The 20,281-nt window shown below is 48.6% G+C and overlaps 7 protein-coding genes across 7 annotated transcripts; 3 read left to right on the top strand and 4 right to left on the bottom strand.

Moving 5' to 3' along the window:
• Window positions 1-1,746: 1,746 nt before the first annotated feature.
• AO090003001107 (uncharacterized protein) lies at window positions 1,747-6,304 on the top strand (the record flags this gene model as incomplete). Its single annotated transcript, XM_023235173.1, has 3 exons — window positions 1,747-2,180; window positions 3,356-3,623; window positions 4,040-6,304. 3 exons carry the CDS (start codon window positions 1,747-1,749, stop codon window positions 6,302-6,304), a joined length of 2,967 nt encoding a protein of 988 aa, XP_023090217.1.
• Window positions 6,305-7,147: 843 nt separating this feature from the next.
• cdc31 (putative cell division control protein Cdc31) lies at window positions 7,148-7,987 on the bottom strand (the record flags this gene model as incomplete). Its single annotated transcript, XM_001820150.1, has 2 exons — window positions 7,148-7,630; window positions 7,721-7,987. The coding sequence occupies 2 exons, from the start codon at window positions 7,985-7,987 to the stop codon at window positions 7,148-7,150; spliced, it is 750 nt and encodes a 249-aa protein (XP_001820202.1).
• An 842-nt stretch (window positions 7,988-8,829) lies between these two features.
• On the bottom strand, window positions 8,830-10,413 carry AO090003001104 (ssDNA-dependent ATPase MGS1; the record flags this gene model as incomplete). The annotated part of the gene is made up of 1 exon (XM_001820149.1): window positions 8,830-10,413. The coding sequence occupies one exon, from the start codon at window positions 10,411-10,413 to the stop codon at window positions 8,830-8,832; it is 1,584 nt and encodes a 527-aa protein (XP_001820201.1).
• Window positions 10,414-10,893: 480 nt separating this feature from the next.
• Window positions 10,894-12,643, top strand: AO090003001103 (kynurenine--oxoglutarate transaminase; the record flags this gene model as incomplete). Its single annotated transcript, XM_023235172.1, has 8 exons — window positions 10,894-10,981; window positions 11,045-11,096; window positions 11,157-11,241; window positions 11,299-11,404; window positions 11,461-11,533; window positions 11,585-11,738; window positions 11,837-12,283; window positions 12,353-12,643. 8 exons carry the CDS (start codon window positions 10,894-10,896, stop codon window positions 12,641-12,643), a joined length of 1,296 nt encoding a protein of 431 aa, XP_023090216.1.
• Window positions 12,644-13,022: 379 nt separating this feature from the next.
• AO090003001102 (uncharacterized protein) lies at window positions 13,023-15,161 on the bottom strand (the record flags this gene model as incomplete). Its single annotated transcript, XM_023235171.1, has 1 exon — window positions 13,023-15,161. The coding sequence occupies one exon, from the start codon at window positions 15,159-15,161 to the stop codon at window positions 13,023-13,025; it is 2,139 nt and encodes a 712-aa protein (XP_023090215.1).
• A 98-nt stretch (window positions 15,162-15,259) lies between these two features.
• AO090003001101 (uncharacterized protein) lies at window positions 15,260-15,792 on the bottom strand (the record flags this gene model as incomplete). Its single annotated transcript, XM_023235170.1, is given in 3 exon segments — window positions 15,260-15,312; window positions 15,465-15,503; window positions 15,519-15,792. 3 exon segments carry the CDS (start codon window positions 15,790-15,792, stop codon window positions 15,260-15,262), a joined length of 366 nt encoding a protein of 121 aa, XP_023090214.1.
• A 1,926-nt stretch (window positions 15,793-17,718) lies between these two features.
• prm1 (pheromone-regulated protein PRM1) lies at window positions 17,719-19,887 on the top strand (the record flags this gene model as incomplete). The annotated part of the gene is made up of 1 exon (XM_001820145.1): window positions 17,719-19,887. The coding sequence occupies one exon, from the start codon at window positions 17,719-17,721 to the stop codon at window positions 19,885-19,887; it is 2,169 nt and encodes a 722-aa protein (XP_001820197.1).
• Window positions 19,888-20,281: the final 394 nt, after the last annotated feature.

Raw genomic sequence — 20,281 nt, 5'->3', positions numbered from 1 at the left:
AATAATAAATAGAACTATTGACGCCGCATCAGCAATCGTTGCTCGTCGGGACCCATTCACAGTATCAACAGGTGAACGAAGGATCCGCCGCTGTAGACAGACTAGATCCATGTTTTAACTTTTTTTTTTTTTTTTTTTAAATAAGATTACATAGTCTAAATCTGACTCTGAACGCGTGGCTGATCCATTTGGAAAGATTCTACCGATCCAGTTTGATCGTCTGATTTGAATCATGGTGGATTCTTTTCTTTCTATATACCCTCTATCCACAACGATTTAAAGTCGAGTGGGATTCAACGGCAGTGAAGGATATTTATAGCATTCAGGTATTGTCACCGGACGGTATGATGAGGTACTATAAAAAGATCCCTGTTGGGACACGAGGCTAAGTGGGGCACTGAGACGCGACTAGTCTTCTTTAGGCCAGGAGAAATGTATCTCCGGTTGACTTGAGCAAGCACTCCCTAAAAAGAAGAGTCCAGCCACAACCTCCCCAGCCTTTTCTTCCAAGCCAATCAAGACTTTGGGATCACATGGAGAACATTCCTTCTTTACGCCTATCAATCATGCACGAATCCTGCATGATGATTATTTCCACTCACTCACACCAACAGAATCCCTTCGCTGTCACTCGCAGTTGACTGAATGGCTGTGGTACCGCCCCGTGATGATCACCGAATTATAATCCACTTTGTTAGTCCAGCCCAGCACCAGCCAGGTAATGAACAGGATTAATCATATACTTACCTATTTATTCGCTTCTTTCATAACAGGACTATGACTGTTTCTATGCTTCGGTTTTTGAGGTGGAGCAGCCGGTGTTGAAGACCCTTCCTTTAGCCGTTCAACAGAAACAGATCGTAGTGACCTGTAACTACGAGGCTCGTAGAAGGGGATTACGCAAGCTGCAACTGATCAAGGAAGCCCGGCAGATTTGTCCAGAGCTTGTCATCGTCCTTGGTGAAGACCTAACTAAATTTCGTGATGCGTCAAAGAGTCTCTACCTGTTCCTCCGTGCCTTCTGCTGGAGCGGGCAAGTGGAAAAACTGGGATTTGATGAGGTGGGTTGGTTTCCTATTTTACTCTTCGGTTGCTGTCGCGTCCCCACGGTTTGTGGAATTTTGAACCCTATCTCTGATGTTAGAACAACAGTTGTTTCTGGATGTCACAGACATGATTACATACAATGTGGATCTTCTGAATCGAAACGATCTAGAACACTCGTTCTTTCATCTCAACCGTCAGGATCCCACACTCGGTTTCGCATTCGATGCCACTGGGTTCCATGGTTCGACTTACCCTGCGGCTCCCAACGTAGCCTCAGATTCTGCCTCGCCATGTGTTCCGGCGGGAAATGATCCTCACTCGCTACATATTAGACTACTTGTTGCTTCCCACCTGGCAGCCTACCTACGTGGGCAACTGGAAGAACAAAAGGGCTACACTGCCACAGTAGGCATTTCGACCTCGAAAATCCTCGCCAAATTAGTGGGTAATATTTACAAGCCCAACAATCAAACAACCCTTCTTCCGCCTTATACTGCGGCGGAGCAAGGCGCTCAGAGCAATGTGCTCAACTTCCTTGATGCCCATGACATAAGAAAAATTCCTGGGATTGGTTCTAAACTTTCTCGGAAATTAACGTCTTACCTTAAAAATCCGGCCCAGTCAAGTCTAAGTCAGGGTGCTTCTGATACGGCCAGGGATGATACCGTCACTGTCCGAGACGTTCGTTTGTTTCCTCGGATGGGCCCGGTGCTCTTGGATAAGATCCTAGGCGGTCCAGGGTCCCCCAAAGGTATTGGTACGAAGGTATGGAGTCTAATACATGGTGTAGACAATTCAGAGGTGCTCCAAGCTCGGGACCTACCGACCCAGATTAGCATTGAAGACTCGTATGGGGGTCTGAGCACCTTCGAAGAAGTTAGAAGAGAGCTGGTCTCCCTAACTGCTAGTTTAATCCGTCGAATGCGAGCAGACCTCACTGAGGAGGAACCTGATGTCGCTGCTGCAGCGGACTCGCGATCGAAAGGTTCCCTTTCTCGAACAACATCCACTATGCGATGGATTGCCCGTCCAAGGACTCTACGTTTGTCAACAAGGCCTCGGCCACCTCCTACATCCAGCGAGGCACAATCTCACAGCTTCAACCGTATTTCACGCTCGGCGCCGCTCCCCCAGTATGTATTTTACCTCGATGCGAGTATTGACGCCTTGGCGGAACAGCTTGTGCACGAACTTGTGACCTCCATGTTCCGAAAACTTCACCCCGAGAAGGCTGGTTGGAACATCCGTCTCTTGAACGTCGCCGTGACCAACATGGTGGATGCAGCTGGGGAGCGTAAGCAGAGTAGTGGACGAGATATCGAGAAGATGTTCCAGAGGCAGGACATGGGACGCAGGCCGGACTTCCCTGTTTCAGTGACGGGACGGTCATCACCAGAAACTGGTACACAATACGTCAGGGGTCCTCGCCTGTCATCCAGCGATACCTCTAGTAGTTCTCAAATAATCGTGGGCTTGGATAGAAATGCGTATAAAACCGGTGGTGATTCCTGGGAGGAAAGTGATGAGGACGAGGACATGCCGTGTGTAGCCTGTACCAGTTGTGGAGCGTTGATTCCACACTTTGCACTTGTTGCGCACGAAGTGTATCATTCCGCACCGGACTAATACTAGTGAGACATCGATTAAATCCCGATCTACTTCGTTGATCCGGAGTGGATGACGGATATAGTATGCGATGTTCAGTCAAGTCGCAAAGCGCGTTGTACCATGGTTGTAGATCTTGGTTGTTGCATCACTTGTCTCAGGGGCCGACCAGTGAAGATGATTGGCGTGATTCAGACCATGGTTTTTCCTTCTTCTCTCTTATCTGTTTCGCCGAAATTTCGATGCCTAATCAATAGTGATAACTAGTGAGTGATGTAGGGCTGTTCGTTTAGAGTTTAGACCCTGTTTCTTAACACATGACCCTGGCAGAATTGTTTACCGTCTCAGAACGTTTTGTTGATCCACTTGGTCCCTGGTTGGAATTTCTCCGCGACAGCATTGGATGTACTCTTGGAGAGACGTTATCCAATGATGATTCTGTCTTCAAAATACCTTCATTTCCTCTGTCCCTCCCGACACCATTAATCTCTCCTTATATACTGTCAGCACTAAAAGTTCCAGCCACGGTAAGCGCCATTCCCCCGCCGATCACCACCCTGAGGCTGCGGACAACCAATTAATTCGTTCAATAATCAGCCGAAGGGACCGTCCCTAAACCACTCTTAGCCTAGTCTGGTGAACCCCGAATTTCTTTCATTCCTCCCGCATCGTGTTGACATTAAATCCGACTTCCGAATCTCAGCTTTCGCCGCTTGATCGCCACGACAACCTCTCTCAGTAACCCATTCCCTATCCCCCTCCATTCGTTCTCTATTCTTTTCTTCCATAACCTTGGTCTATCCCTTTCATTTCCGATTCCGTCTACCTCACAACGCTCGTTCGGTTTGTTGATTTCGCTCGTTACAGCAACACATCGTCGCATTCGCCAAGACTGCTGCGCCCCAGCCAAGCGTCTCGCCGTGGCGTCTCGAGTTGACCGATTGCTCGTTGCCTGGCAGGATCCCCCTATCGTTCGCTTGCATATTGCGTGCTTATACCGTTTGCCGTGAGGTGCGGAAGAGCGACTGTCAAGTTACCTTGTTTATATTGAACTCGGTCAGGTGCACTAAAACGGCGGCTTCGCTTTTATTGTTGTTGCCTGATGCTGTTAATGTTACTTGGTCAAAGGGACCTCTAAACTTTTCCGCGCACTACATTGCCTTACTGCCCACCTGTCGGTCGGATTCGATTAATACCCTGGGCGTTAGCCACAAAGAGCGGCCATGAGGTTGTTCAAACAATCGCTTTGGTTTGCTACCAGTGCAATCTCACTCCTTGCAGCTCATGTAGAAGGTCGGCTTACATATATTTTCCTTTCCTAACTGCTCAGCTTATGCCGGTTTCTAACCTTTGAACAGCTCGGTCGCAAGAGCCAAATGCTATTCAGCGTGTCTCGACTCTAGATCATCCCAAGATCCATACGTCCGCGCATCAAGTCGACCACCTTTCTCATTTTGATGTCACGTTCAACCTGCGTGACAAAAACCAACGAATAAAACTAGAATTAGAACCGAACCATGATATCCTAGCCGAAGACGCCTATGTACAGTACCTAGACCGCCATGGAAACATTCAACGTGAAGAGCCAATTCAGCGACATGAACACAAAGTCTTTAAAGGCCGTGCGTTGCTTGGGAGGGGCAAAGGCATGTGGGATCCTGTAGGATGGGCCCGGATATACTTGAAAAATGACGGGTCACAGCCTCTATTCGAAGGAGTTTTCAGCATCCACGACGATAAGCATCATGTCGAGTTGAAATCAACGTATCTGCAAAACAAACGTCAGCAAGATGTGGACATCCCAGACCGGAAAGGTGAATACATGGTTTTCTATCGAGACTCCGACATGATCCGGGAACTACGTACCGACTTGAAGCGCTCATTTCCCGTTTCCTCGTCGTGCGAAGCCGACAAGCTTAGCTTTAATGCCGACCCAAGTCACCCGATTCTCCAAGTCGAGGAGGACATAAGTCAATGGGGTGCTATGTCTTTAAATTCACTGTTCGGACTTACCAAGCGGCAATCTGACACTGGGGGTGTGTCGGGCAACAGTGGTGGTGTGAGCTTGAAGTCGACCATTGGTGATACGTCTGGTTGCCCGAACACTAAGAAAGTTGCGCTGATCGGTATCGCTACGGACTGTGGTTTCACAGGCTCGTTTGATGACAAAGAAGCCGCTCAAAAATGGATCATAAATACTGTCAACAGCGCTTCCAATGTCTACGAGAAGTCCTTCAATATCTCCATTGGTCTACGCAATCTAACCATCACCGAAAAGGATTGTCCAGAAACTCCTCCCGCTTCAGCAGAGTGGAACATGCCGTGTTCCGAGGGCAATATCTCATCTCGACTGGATAAGTTTTCTAAGTGGCGTGGGCAGCAAAAGGACACCAATGCTTATTGGACCCTGATGAGCAACTGTCCCACAGGCAGCGAGGTTGGATTGGCATGGCTTGGGCAGTTGTGTAATGCAGACGTTGTATCAGATGCCGCGAACGCAGTCAGTGGTACCAACGTCGTTGTCCGCTCCTCAGGTGGCGGATGGCAGATCTTTGCCCATGAATCGGGTCACACTTTCGGAGCGGTTCATGATTGTGATACTCAGACATGTGGACAGAATCTTGAGGCGTCATCGCAATGCTGTCCTTTGACTGCGTCCTCCTGTGATGCAAGGGGCCAGTATATTATGAACCCGACCACGGGCACAGATATCACAGAGTTTTCCAAGTGTACGATCGGAAACATTTGCTCGGCCCTGGGTGGCAATAGTGTCAAGTCCAGTTGCCTTTCTGACAACCGGGGGGTCACCACCTATACTGGCCATCAATGTGGCAATGGCATTGTTGAGTCGGGCGAAGACTGCGACTGTGGCGGGGAAGAATCCTGCGGAGACAATAGCTGCTGTGATGCCAAAACGTGTAAGTTCAAGAGCGGCGCGGTTTGCGATGATGCCAATGACAGCTGCTGTTCGAAGTGCCAATTCTCCTCTGCTGGAACCGTCTGCCGAGCCAGCCGTGGTGAATGTGATGAGGAAGAAACGTGCAGCGGTACTTCGAGTACTTGCCCTTCTGATTCCTTCAAGAAAGATGGAACGAAATGTGGCGATTCCTCGGCCGGCCTAACTTGCGCCAGCGGACAGTGTACTAGTCGAGATTACCAGTGTCGGTCCGTCATGGGTAGCTTGCTGCACAGCAACGAGACGTACGCTTGTTCTGCATATGGCTCGTCCTGTGAAGTGGTCTGCTCCTCAAACACATTTGGTCAATGCTACGGCGTCAACCAAAACTTCTTGGACGGCACCCCTTGTAGCGGTGGTGGCCATTGCAAGAACGGAAAATGCGACGGTTCTAGCGTCAAGGGCTGGATTGATGACCACAAGACCCTAGTCATTGGCGTTGCGTGTGGTGTAGGGGGCCTAATTGTTCTGTCAATTCTCTGGTGTTTGATCAACCGCTGTCGTCGGGCACGACCGACTGCAAAGCCCATACCACCACCTGCCGGTCCATATGGACCCTGGGCTCGTCCTATGCAGCAACCGATCCCCATGAATCAGTGGCCCAGTGGGCCGTCGCGTGGATATCAGGGGCTTGCAGACCCTCCGCCCCCATATCCCCCCCCAGCATATGGTAACCAGGCACCTCGATATGCTTGATTGAGTTATATGTTGTTATATATACATTTACACTTCATCTGACACGAATTCTCATGACGAATCTGCGAATATTGCATACTGATGGCATTTTTCTTTCCGTTCTCTTTTGGCTCCGGCGTGAGTATAGTAATATGTGGCACCTGCATGAAAGACTTGGTGACATATCATGTTTGCTCTATACCTATTTTCCTCATCTTCTACCTCTCTCCCCCCTCTTTCGGTATTCAATGGTCTTGGGATTTGGTGTTCTTTCTTTCTCATGTTTGCTATCGGGCTGGTTCATAAATAGTGCCCTTGTATAATTGAGACACGCACTCCTTTGGTGTTGGGAGTACGATAGATATTGATTGCTGTAAATTATGAGTCACCACCATTAGGAGTCCAAGCAACTGCGTATCTACAGACACAAGTCTATAATAGCACCAATCTTTCAATTACAATGACCGACACCAACACACAATAAATCAAGACTCAATGGAATCGTATATAATTCATCCAAAGGGGGAAATCCCACAACCGATAGGCGCCCATCCAATGCCCAAGGGAAACATCCAACAAATACGAAATGCTGCCAAGAGAAAGAAAAAGAAAAAGAAAAACGGACAATGCAGAACGAATGTACAGAATGATACTATCCGTTCGCACAATCCAGTGATTCTCAGGGCATAAGAAGTTATTGCCCGGACACAACGTAAGTAGGCTTTAATCAATCCCCAGGATCGAGCCACAAAGCCAAGTCCAACCAACAAAAGAAAATCTCGCAACAGAAGGCACTACACAATCAAAAATTTTACACCGTAAACAAAAAGGAGATGGGGCAAAAGAAAGATAAAAGAAACGGAATCACTGCCAACATATACTCACAAACGCCTCCCGGGTGACACCACCCACACCCTCCAGATCAAACTCCTCAATCATAGCTCTGAGTTCCTCTTCCTCGAGGCCTGTCTCGCCCAACTCCCGCGCAACTCGTCTCAGATCCTCCAGATCGATGTACCCCTTGCCACCCTCGTCGAAGAGCTCGAACGCTCGCAAAATCTCATCCCGGGGGTCGCGCTCCAGGATCTTCAGCGCCGTCACGGCCTGGAACGCAGAGAGGGGCATGAGCAGATTGGACGGGTGCTGGGGATTCGTGGCGGGAGCGGTCTTGGCCTGTTGTTGTTGCTGGGCTGAGGATTGCTGCTGGACTTGAGGACGGGGTACGCCGTAGGTGGTGAGAAGGGAGATGAGTTCTTGCTTGGGGAGAGTAAAGCCTAGGGCGCGAAAGGCGACGCGAAGTTCATGATAGTCGAGGTGTTGGTCGCGGTCGAGGTCGAAGAGGGTAAACTGTTCAGTTGAGAAGAAGTGTGTTTATGTTAGCTTTCTTGCTGGCCTTCCCCCCCCTTTGCTTGCGAGAGTGTAACAAGGGGGTCATACAGCTTCATTGATCTCTTCCCGTTGTTCCTCTGTTAATCGACTCAGGGGATTGGAGTCCTGCGAAGGGCCGTGGGTCTGTGAATGCACTGGTGGCTGTGGCGCCTGTTGCGATGATCTTGCTGCGTCGGCTCCTTGGTCGCCTGAACCTGGAGCTAGTCGTTGACGGGAGAAGGTAGACGCGGCGAAGGGAGTTGGATTGGCGTTCATAGATCGGTCAGGTAGCCTTGTGGAGGCGAATGAGCGCGAGCCGAACCCTTGCGACGCCATGGTCGTCGTTGTTGTTGATGGTTATGAGGGAGATCCCGCGGTGGGTGATTCGCCGGTGAAAAGCACCGGGATGCGATGAATTTGTCAAAAGAGGCAGATGTTCTATGGAATCAAAGTAGAAGTGACAATGGTTTTGGTTGTAGTGAATTAGGTCGGAGAATTATTCTGAGCCGTGTGGTTGTTGTGGGGATGGAAGGATTGATTGCCTAACGGTCAAGTTGTCGGGCTGCGGAGACGCGACTAAGTAAGTCAATCAAAGCGGTGGTTTGTTTACTGTGACACTGAACTTTCTACATCAACACATTCAGATCTTACAAACGGATCAGATTTGTTTACAGCTGAACATAAGTCTGTTTATCTACATTCCGCACTTTTACATCCTAAGGTTGGTTACCTTCAGGTTCAGTTAGCCCGTACCAGAACCATACTCGTTGCCTGGGAGTTCCAAAAACCCAAGGTTGTACCACTCGTGAAGCAATGGTAGTATACCCTATTGCGACTGTCACATCGCAGTCCAAAGATGCCTTCATATTCTTCAGCGAGTGCTGGTCGAGCTTGTAGTTTCGTCCGCGCCGGGTTCGCCAAAATCGTTCATTCGTCTGTCTGTCAATGGGCATGCCATTGAATGAATTTCCAGCCAGACCAGTTACTACCATTGGGGGCTCATCCTTCGGGACAGTTGAGGCTGCAATTCGAGCGGCTTTGTAGTCTAACAACCAAAGTCGGTGTCTGGCTTATAAAGATCTTAGTTCCAACTGAGAATGCTCGGCTGTCGCATTCATGTGCATAATGCCTCAGCTTGGGAGACAAGGTAGGTACTTTAGTTGATAAGGACGTATTTCTCAACGCTGACGATTGAGATCCTGGTCAACCTGATGACCAAGGTCGAGATCTTCAAGGAATTTCCGGCCTTGGAGCTCCTCAGGCAAGTATTCCTGTGCTACCTCGCCATTCAAATAGTTCGGATTGTACTTGTACTCCTTCCCATATCCTAGTTCCTTCATCAACCGAGTAGGAGCATTCCGTAGATGAATTGGAATCGGAAGCCCGGCAATACCTGGCTCTGCCAATGCCGCGAACGCATTGTTGAGACCTCTGTATGACCGGGTACTCTTCTTTGATAACGCCATAGCGACGGTCGCATGTGCAAGGTTGATCCGCGCCTCTGGGAGCCCGATTTTCTCAACGGCCGAATGGGTAGAAATAGCCAGAGTGAGCATACTGTTATCTGCCAAACCAATGTCTTCCGATGCCACTACGATCAGACGGCGAGCAATGTAGAGTGGGTCTTCTCCCGACTGAATCATGCGGGCGAGGTAATACAGGGCAGCATCCGGATCGCTGCCCCGGAGGGACTTGTGAAAGGCGGAAATGGTATCATAATGTTGGTCACCCGCACGATCGTAGACAAGAGTTTTCGTCAAAGATCGCTTTAGCTCTTCCTTAGTGATCCCCGGGCGTTTTGATAAATCCATAGCGAGCTCCAGAAGATTGAGGGAGGTCCGGGCATCCCCGTCAGAAAACTTTGCGAGGTAGTTGATTAACTCGTCATCTACCAGGGCAGAAGGCGAATAATTTGGCCCCTCCACCTGCAAAGCTCGGTCCAATATAGATTTGACATCTTCATCAGTAAGCTTTGTCAGTGTGAAAGTCCTACATCTGGACAGCAGTGCATTCTGGACTTTGAAGGAAGGATTTTCCGTTGTAGCACCGATAAGAGTGACTTGGCCACTTTCTACCGGCCCCAAGAAGACATCTTGTTGTGATTTAGAGAAGCGGTGGATCTCGTCACAGAAGATGATAGTCTTTCTTCCCGTAAGGTTAAGTTCGCTCTTGGCGTCAGAGAATATCTTCTTGCACTCTGCAACTCCACTGCTGGTACTGTTGATCTCCACGAATCTGCTCCCAACCATTGAAGCGATAACCCTCGCAATTGTTGTTTTACCCGTTCCGGGACCACCCCATAATATCATGCTTGGGACCCGGTCATGTTCAATGAGCCCACGAAGAACGCCGTGGGGACCAACGAGGTCTTGACCGCAGACATCATCGAGAGTCCGAGGCCGCATGCGCTCTGCTAACGGCGCTGCCTTCTGCAATGCGCTCACTTTCGGCCTCTTCACAAATTGCTCTGTATCGTTTCTCGTCTTCTTGTTGCCATCTGTTACTATTTCCGCTTCAGGCGCCGAGGGTCTCTTACGGGTAGCATTCTGCGAAGGCGAGGAATCGGGGTGCGAGTTGGATTGGGTGGATGCTTTTCGAGCAGAGGTAGGCTGGAAAAAGCTGGGGACCTGTGTCTTCTGAGAGGAAGTCAGGTCCCCAGTGCTGGGCGTTGGCTCATCAATAAAGTTTTGACAATTGGAATCAATATGGTCGTTGATTTTCAGAGATGGTACAGAGTTTCCGCATATCGGACAAGACACCATAGCGCTTGACTCATCAAAGGAGATCGGAAATCAGGTTGTTGGGAGTCAGAGCAATGCGATCATCTTCGATCAAGCTGTCAATTAAACAATGGCCAGACGCGTGATCTTACGCGTCTCCTGATACGGCAATTAATTGATTGAGTGGGGTTTCGTGTCTCTGAGTAATCGCGGGACCCATGCCTGGATGCCTGAGGATGGAACATAAAAGCGCAAGCACGCAATTTACGCCCTACCCCATTAACAGCAGCCTCAGGCACCCTATCATTTTGGCCGGTTGGAGTCAACCATTCCTGCGATTGCGACGGATCATTAAATTACTTTCTCCCCGCACCGTTTCCACCCTCGATCTTTCTTTCCCCTATGTTTTCGGGCTACCGGACTTCCATCTCTACAGCAATCGCAAGATTCAAGACTCCAGCACAACAGCCCGTGTTCTCGAGACATACGTCACCCCGCTTTCTCGATCCCCGCGCCAGAGCAATGTCCGCTACCACCGCTCGTGCGGACCCTTTTCGCCCGGCGAAACGGGTCGCTGGTCAAAGACAGGATGTCTGGTATGGGGATAAACGTTGGAACCGAACTGTTGCTGTAACGTCGATCTAATTGGCTTCCAGGTCAATTGTCAATGAAGCCGCTGCGGCTTCCCCCGTTCAGCCTATCGTGAACATGGGCCAGGGGTTCTTGTAAGTGTGCTTTCTGATCCGGGGAGTGACCTGTCTTGCTAATGTTATACCCTCTACCAGTGGCTATAACCCTCCCCAGTTTGCGATTGACGCCGCAAAAGAGGCTCTCGACAAAGTTGAATGTAACCAGTACTCCCCAACCAAGGTACGAATATGATCGAAGGGCACTGATGCACCCAAACACCGGCTCATTTGCGCACAGGGTCGTCCTCGCCTTAAGCAAGCTATTGCGGATGCGTATTCTCCGTCGTTTGGCCGAAAGCTCAACCCGGATACTGAGGTTACAATCACCACAGGTGCAAATGAAGGTAATAGACATCATGGTGTGATGCGGCTTGGGCTGTACTTGATTAACAATTCAAAGGAATGCTAAGTGCTTTTATGGGTTTTATTGAGCCTGGCGATGAGGTTATTATCTTTGAACCTTTCTTTGATCAGTGAGTACACTAAGGTACAACAACTTGCATATGCCTAACACCCAAGAACAGATACATCAGCAACATTGAAATGCCCGGTGGTACCATTCGATATGTCCCCCTTCACCCTCCCAAGGATGGAGCTACAAGGACTTCCCCAGCTTCAGAATGGTCTATAGACTTCGAAGAGTTGGAAAAGACTATCAATCCCAAGACCAGAATGATTGTAAGCGAGTTTCCCTTATCCTTCTCGACACATTTCATCTGACTCATTAGGTTCTGAACTCGCCGTGAGCATTACTGCCCCCAGTGACCACGCCTTAGCAGATTACTAATGGCCACAACAGCCACAACCCTGTAGGAAAGGTCTTCTCTCGTGATGAGCTTGAGAAAATCGGCGAGCTCTGTATCAAGCACAATCTCATCATTCTTTCTGATGAGGTCTACGACCGTCTCTACTATGTTCCCTTTACCAGGATCGCTACACTGTCGCCTGAGCTCTATGAGCGGACTCTCACCGTGGGCTCGGCTGGGAAGGCCTTCTATGCTACTGGCTGGCGGGTGGGTTACCTCATTGGCCCTGAGCATCTGATCAAGTACGTGGCTGGTGCACACACTCGAATCTGCTACAGTAGCGTGTCTCCCCTCCAAGAAGCTGCAGCTGTTGCTTTTGAGCAAGCCGACAAGGCTGGCTTTTGGGATGAGAGCCGCACCGAAATGAAGAAGAAGATGGAGCGCTTCTGTGAGGTATTTGATGAGCTTAACATTCCGGTATGTTCTAGCGAGATAAACACCTCGAGTCTCAAACTATCTTGAACGACCCCTAACAAATGTCACCAGTACTCTGACCCCGAGGGTGGCTATTTTGTTCTCGCAAACATGTCTTCAGTCAAGCTGCCGGAAGGTTACCCATTCCCTCCTCATGTTGCAAGCCGCCCCCGCGACTTCAAGCTTTGCTGGTTCCTCATTCATGAGGTTGGCGTTGCGGCCATTCCTCCAACCGAGTTCTACACTGACGCCAATGCCCACATTGCGGAGGATTATCTCCGGTTTGCCGTATGCAAGAATGATGATGTTTTGGAGACCGCCAAGGAGAGGCTGCGCGGTCTGAAGAAGTATATTGTACAGTGAAGTTAACACTCAGTGCAAAAGCTTTTTGTTGAGCCGTAGAACAGAGAACCATAATGGCATGAGCTATCCCTGCTAGATTTATGGCGTTAGATTACATAGAGAAAGTTAACATAGAACCCTGGTTGAGATGGCCACAATAGCCCCTTGTCCCACAGCCCCAAGATCTTCAACGACCTGCATCAAACAGTTCCTAAATTCCTCTTCTATCCACTTCTTGAAACTTCTAATGACCGATCGATAACAGATCAATTTTAGAAGGACGGAAGGGATCACCAAAAACAAACCTGGAATAGGGTGTCGACTATTGCAGCTGCGTCTAGAGTTCCAGACTCCGGACTACGGCGAGTGGTCCAAGCCCTTTCGCTGGATGAAGAACTCGTTAATCATCATTGATTCCCTCAATCTCCAAATCCCCAGTTCCAGCACCATCCCATCCTGCGCCCCGGCGGAACTCTCTCCTATCTTCATCCGCGACGTCGCTGAAGCCCTCTCCACGCATACGCGCTTTGGCATCAGTTACATCAGGATGGGTGGTTCTCGCCGCTCGAAGAATCCAGTAACTGCCTTCCAAGTGATCAATGAGCTGACAATGGCCCTTTCCCCCAAGAGATCCAAGCAAACGACGATATTCAGCCCGGCAGATAGCATCCTGGCAATTACGACGGTTCCTTCCATCCCAATCCGTCACACAGGCGTGCCTCTCTCCGGTGATATGTTGCTGTATGGTCACGCAGTATTCCTGTTGGAACTGATACTTGAGTGCGGCTTCAAGCTCTATGGGGGCGGACTGTGACCGAAGTTTGTCTCGAATTAGCCGGAATAGGTAGTCAATAAGTTCGGTAACCTCGATGGTCACTGCAAGGAAATAAGTGATTAGTAGGTATAGATGGTAGATTAAGGAAGTCGACGTACTGAAGAGACATGTCGCTAGAACACGACGAAACCGGTCTTTTTCATTTGCATCTTCGAACCTGATGGTATAGATGACCCGGCTTGAACACCGCACCTCGACGTTGCTCTCTGGGAAGCCGGCTGTCACCAAATCGGTCCAGTCTGAGAAGATGAAATAGTCCCCCTCACGAGCCTTCACATTGAAATAAACGGCCTGACGATGACGTTCAGGTGTATCATAAGGGTGAAGGCAAGGAACTAGGGGTGGCCCATCTCTCACATCCCGGGGGATCGAATTCTCTCGGCAAGGATGCTCAAAGGTCATCTGTCCGCAGTACAACCAATGATACTTTATGTCTTCCAGGAGGTGCTCTTTGCAACAATAACGAATTTCTGAGAATGGCCCGCATCGGGGGCAGATGACAGTTGCACCATCCCATAAATTGCAACGCTTCTCACATCTTGCCTTCGCGCAGGAGAATCCGTGGCTATCGAGCTGCCAGAAAAATCCTTCTGGTTTTTGGGTCGATATGTACTTTTGTACGGTTGTGGTGCATCGACCTAGTCTCTCAGAGCTCAGAGATGACGAGGGATGTGCATGGCTGCCCTTAGTTTGGGAGATCACAACATTTCTTGTCTCGGTGGAGATCTTCTGGTGGTGGTTCTTGGTTTCCGTGGCTTCAATCTCGGAGGATTCGGTCTGTGGTGTGCCCTGAGGTTCGGCGCTAGTCCAACCTGTGGAGGTAGATTTTGAGGACTTCGGTGTACATGTAAGGTGACATTGAATCTCGCTGGATATGCTACCTCGCTCAGCATGAGGAGAATGCGGGTTTACATGCGGATAACCCTGAAGCGCCTCACTTGTCACTTCTTGTATAGGAGGCAGCTTCTCCTTTGAAGAAGCCTTGGTTTTGCGTGTGGATTGACCAAGGCGGGATGGCTGAGCACAGGCGGAAGACATGGTGCTTGATACCTCCTCATCTTGTCCTGAATCGATCGAAGAAGAAGCTTTGGGCATTTTCTCACGTGTATCTCTCTCAGCTGGCGTATCTCCTGTGATACTCGGCCACTCTTCGATTGCCAGCGGGGCTGGATGTGCATGTAATGCAGCGTTATGCTCTGCTGTGTCAAATTTTGTGGTTGGATCTGTACATGAGACTCTTTTGTCTCTACGATCGATTGTACCCAGAAGTGCATCCCGGTAGGTCTGCTCACGAGTACCAGTACCCAATACACGCTCTGTCGAGTGACCCTCGTGGCATTCTATCGTATCCTTGTGCTCGACTTGCAATCTGTCCTCATATTGAGTCGCATAAGGGGCTGTGAAGTCCTTTCCCGGCTTAGTAGAGATAGGATGTTCAGTCTTGGGGTCAGCTTCCTGCGAGTATGGGGATGGGCTAGGCTCGGACAGATCCTGACTTTGAGTCGAACAAGACGGGTCATCACTAGGAGGTGCCTCCTCGCTTAAGAGTTGCACATTAGGCACACGCACACTTAGACCAGCCTGGTTCAACGCGTGATTGCTGGGAGAGTCAATGTTTCCAATATCAAGAGGCAAACGCTTCTTAGGCTTCTTCTTGCTCTTCTTCTTCTTCTTTTTCTTAGATGCTTGAACTGGCTCCATCATGACGGTAGATGTAATGTTCGGTCCGGCAGGGAACTGCAGAGGGATTGACAAGCGGTTACTCTCGTTGGGGTGATATTGATATTGCTCGCTCGTTGGGTTTAACAAAACTTCCTCAGACAATGCTTCCAACCGGGCCAGGCGAGCCTGCGTCCTAGCACGGATGAAAGCAATAGCTTCTGTGCGGATCTTCTTCTTCTCAAGGGGCTCTTGTTGGTTTTCTTCTGTTTTGTAGCCTTCTGGTTAGCATTCCTGTATTCATACAGAGTTAGAGGGGTCAGAACAAATAAAGAAATGAAAAGTTACTGGAGTAAATTAATTGACCAGAACAAAGAACCATTTCGTCTTTAGAAGAAGTACTCATATCGGTAGATTCCTGACTTGTGTTTGTTGTCACGTTTTTGTCAAGATCCGTGACAGTGAAGTCCGAAGCCTCATTCAGTTGCTGCACTTTCAGCACTTGGTCTAATTGCAGGCCTGCCCTTTCCTGAAGTCCACGTGAAGTGATTACATCTTCTAAAGGGTCCATATCCCCTGACTGTGATTCCTCTTCTAGAGGTTGTTCTTGGTCTTCAATATCTGTCTTGTTTCCCGGGTATGTAACCCGATCTGTGGAGACTGGGGGCAATTCCATTCCAACGAGATCTTTGTACCTGCTCAGATGGAGGTTCAAAGAAAAAAAAAAAAAAAAAGAAAGAAAGGAGGAAAAGCCGATAGAGTAGACTTCCAAAGAGGCTGTAGGTAATAGGTAGCTCCAAAGAGAAAAAGTTGAGTATCTTTCACGGTGGGATTAATGGTATATCGAAGGAGTACTCTATGGCCTGTTCTATAGCTTGATAGAAATCATAATCTTCCCAATAAGTGTCTTTCACATCTCCTTGAGATAAATATTTCAACAAGTGCTTGCTATAACTGTGGTCAGGATGGAGATCATTTTTTTTTTTACTTGTGTCGCCGAGCCCTGAACTGCGTCCATGGCGATCGTGTTGATTAACAGATTCCGGAAGAGTCTATTCATCCATGTCACATTTGTTCAACTACAGTAGCAATAAAGGTGACTGTGAAATGGTCCATATAGACTGCACATATTACTCTCTATAATATTCTTGCACTAACTCTTTTGCACAGGATGGCCAGTAGAGAGTACCTTACATATCAGTGTAGAGGGCATTATACTACTCTCCAATAACAGCAAAAGAATAAACTATAATTATGAATACAGCTATAGATATAGATATCATTTAAGACAAAGGCTTCTAAGGAAAATGTAGGATATAATTGTAAAGACAGTATTACCTGGTTGCATGGGCTGTTCCTTTGCTAGAGCAATCAATGTATAGAGAACTAATGAATCCTGACCATGCTGTGTCGACTTCTGTGGCTGTGGCATATCATTTAAGAGTATTTCTGAAGATCGTTCTGTCTAGTCCCTATTCTAAATGTTCAAGAATTAGAATTTCTCTTGTACCTCTCAAAATATACCAATACTCGAGTGTGCCCATCACGTGTGGCCGAAGATATTTGCCATAAGTATTTCTTTACCCGCTGGCTTTCTCAAGTTTCCATCCACGATTTACCACTGCTCTCAATTTTATTTTTAACAACTACCAGCACCAGAGTTTTATTCATGGCGTCAGATAGCAAGACTCAGAAATGTAGGGCGGCTAATTTGCATCCAGTCGACATGCTAATATGCAGTCCCATCTTTGGCACCCCAGCGCGAGATGGAACAAGAAGTGTCGCAGATGTTGAAGCCTTGGAAGGCAACAAAGTCTTCATCCATGCCTGACCCATTACTCCACATAATGGGGAGACTGTGTCTTTTATTAGAAGAAACATCTAGCATTGTTTGGCAACGGTTGACTGAGGATAAAGGATTGGTTGACAATGCCGGGATTCTAAGCGCCGGCTTCGAGTGTACTAATCTTGGTTCTTGCCAGCGCTCTGCAGAAACCACTGAGAAGAGCCGCCCGCTAATCATGCACAAAGTGAAACAAACTTCTGCAGAGTCTACTGCTGATCCCTGTGTCGATAGACTTCTATTTTCGTGCTTACGGCTTATGAGTGGTCCGTATAGCATGTCCCCGGACATCGCTGTCTGTTTACACCCAAAGACGGCTTTACCCCCCCAGTCCATTCGCCTTTTTCGCTTTGCTTGTTTCGCAGAAAATCCAAGAGATCGCTTGACCTTTCAAGAATAATAAAAAGGTGGGCCCCTTCTTTATTGTTGGATCCATTATATTGAGCTATTGTCCTATTCTATGCATAACACCAACACGTTCCCTTGTCACTGCATCCGTCCCTCTTTTGAAACAGCAGTATATACATACGACTTTGTGTTATGGCTCTCCTTTAATCTGTCCCCTATTCAACTGAAAAAGGTTGCTGCTGGCCGGCATTTACTCTTTGATATACAACTACCTTAACGTTCCTGAAAAATAGAATTCCACCTTCGGACTCGTCAACACTACTGCTCAACGTATCTTTTCTAGCCTGTGCCATCTAGGAGGCATCAGTCCCTTTCAGAACCCACCTCTGTACCCCAACTCAACCTGTCGACATGGTGTTTTCGAGGTCTGGACGATCTATTTTCCCGCTACTCCCACCGTACGGCGCGCATGATCCAAATGGCGGTCCCGGGCGTGCAGTACCGCTGCACCCCGATGGTATTACACCGTATCTAGGACTGCGAGCTCGTTTATCACAAGTGTGGCTAAATCGTTGGACGATCTTGCTACTCCTTGTCCTAGCCCGAGTTTTGATAGCGGCAACTGGGATGCAGTCGGACATGGACTCAGCCAAGCGCGAAGCCCAATCTGCCTGCACGTCAGTTGAGACGATGGGGAGCGCCATGGCTTCAATGCCCCATTATCTTTCACGGGGAGTGAATGAGCTTACAGCCTCTGGTGTTGAGGCAGCAGTTAACGGCCTCATATCTATGCTGTTGCTCACAATCACTGGAGTCGAAGCGCTGATAATCTTTTTCATCAAAGTTATGTATCAGACGTACCTCTGTTTATTCACGATGGTTGTTAGAGGTAGTACGCAAGCTGCGCTCGGCGTGATACAAGATACCACCGAATTCTTGAACAAAACAGTCCAAACAGTCGGTGAAGACATCGGCAAGGCCGTCGAAACTTTTGAATCTGGTCTTAACAAATTTTTGAGTGGAATCAACAAAGTTGCGAGCGCTTTCGGTGGAGAAGTGCCGACGCTTAACATCTCAAAGAACATCGACGAGTTGAAGGACATTCACCTCCCAGGATCAATCAACGACACTATCGACAAGATCAACAGTTCCATCCCAACGTTTGATGAGGTCGACAAATTTGTCACAGACGTCTTGAAGTTCCCTTTCGAGGAAGTCAAGAGCCTCATCAATGGGTCTTTGGGAAATTACACCTTCGACCGCTCAGCGTTACCTGTTCCTGCGAAGGAACAGCTGACCTTCTGCGATGAAAACAACGGGATCAATACGTTCTTCAGGAAGGTCGCTGAAACCATCGTAGCTGCTCGCAAAATCTTCCTCGCTGTTCTGATTATCGCTGCAACTCTTGTTTGTGTCCCGGTAGCCTGGCAGGAGATACGTCGTTGGCGCACCATGAAAGAGCGCTCTCAGATCGTCCGAAAAGATGCGCATGATCCGATGGACGTTGTCTACATCGTTTCTCGTCCTCACACCGCAGGTGCAGGCATCAAAGCAGCAAGCAGGTTCAGCAATAGTCGTCGACAAATATTGGTGCGGTGGGCCATTGCATACGCAACCTCACCGGCCGCCCTATTCGTCCTGTGCCTTGCCCTTGCTGGACTCTTCGCCTGCCTTTGCCAGTATCTGCTACTGAAGGCTATTGAGAGGACAGTACCGGAACTAACAAGCGAAGTCGGCGAGTTTGCCGAGAAAGTGGTCACTTCTTTACAAAATACATCTGCCAAATGGGCGAACGACACCAACGGAGTCATCGATGGCATGAGCAATGACATCAACAAGAACGTCCTCGGCTGGGTAAACACCAGTACAACAGCCGTGAATGATACTTTGAACGCCTTTGTCGACAAGACAACAGGAGTCCTCAACGACACGTTCGGAGGTACCATCCTGTATAGCCCACTGCAGGACGTCTTCAATTGCTTGATCGGTCTCAAGGTGGCATCTGTCCAAAAAGGCCTTACCTGGGTCCATGACCATGCTCACGTTGACTTCCCACATGTACCCAACGATATTCTCTCCAAGGGTGCTGACAGCAGCATCAACAACAGCACAAGCGCATCCGACAGTTTCCTCGCCAACCCAGGCGACAAGACGTCCGACAAAATTACCGAAGTCGTCATGCGGGTCCTCAATAAAATCAAGGAAGGCGTCCGAACAGAAACCATCATATCGGCTTGCGTACTGGGCATATGGTTCATCAACTTTCTTTTTGGCCTCATCCGCGCCATGATTCTTTTCTGGGGCCGGGATAAGAACCGAGGCGAGGGTGGTGGCGCTCCCATAAACAATAATCCAGATGTCAACGGCTTCACCGAGGTCCCATTGACTGCTATTCCCAATACACAAGCCGCCTCGCTACCTGCTCCTCGATATGAAGTCGCCCTGAAAACCCCGCCCGTCGTCGGTCATTTCCATGAAGATGAGAAGATGGGATACGCTGGTCAAAGGGCGCTCAAGGTTGATGGGACGTCTGATCTGCGTGGAAGTAGCTATATTGAGTACGGAATCGAGAAACGTTGATACCCGCGGTAGTTACAATTGCTGTACCAGCTACTTTGTCTTTCCTTTTTGATCCTGTATTCTGTTTATTCCAGCACAAGTCGGCGTTGGATATACGGGTACATCCACAAGCGAAGTCATGTCTCTTTCTCCATTTTATATGAAGACCATATAGATTTGCAGGCCCTTGGCATAATTTTTCATCCTTCTTTGTCGATTGCTAAGTACATATCAAATAATACCTGAGCCGCGTAGTTGTACGAATACCAAGTTTTCTAGACAGTGTAGATGCAGTAGACCTAGGTATACACCTTCCTAAGAGACAGAGAGGTTATACACTCTATATTGTTAACAGGGGATATATTCGTGAAAGAAAGTCTTCTCAATCTGATTTCATCCAAGTCATGACGCTGTA

The sequence above is a fragment of the Aspergillus oryzae genome, chromosome 2 (assembly GCF_000184455.2).
Source record: "Aspergillus oryzae RIB40 DNA, chromosome 2".
Classification (NCBI taxonomy): Eukaryota; Fungi; Ascomycota; class Eurotiomycetes; order Eurotiales; family Aspergillaceae; genus Aspergillus; species Aspergillus oryzae.
Note: the sequence above shows the minus strand (reverse complement) of the source record. Positions and strands in the feature narration are given on the sequence as shown.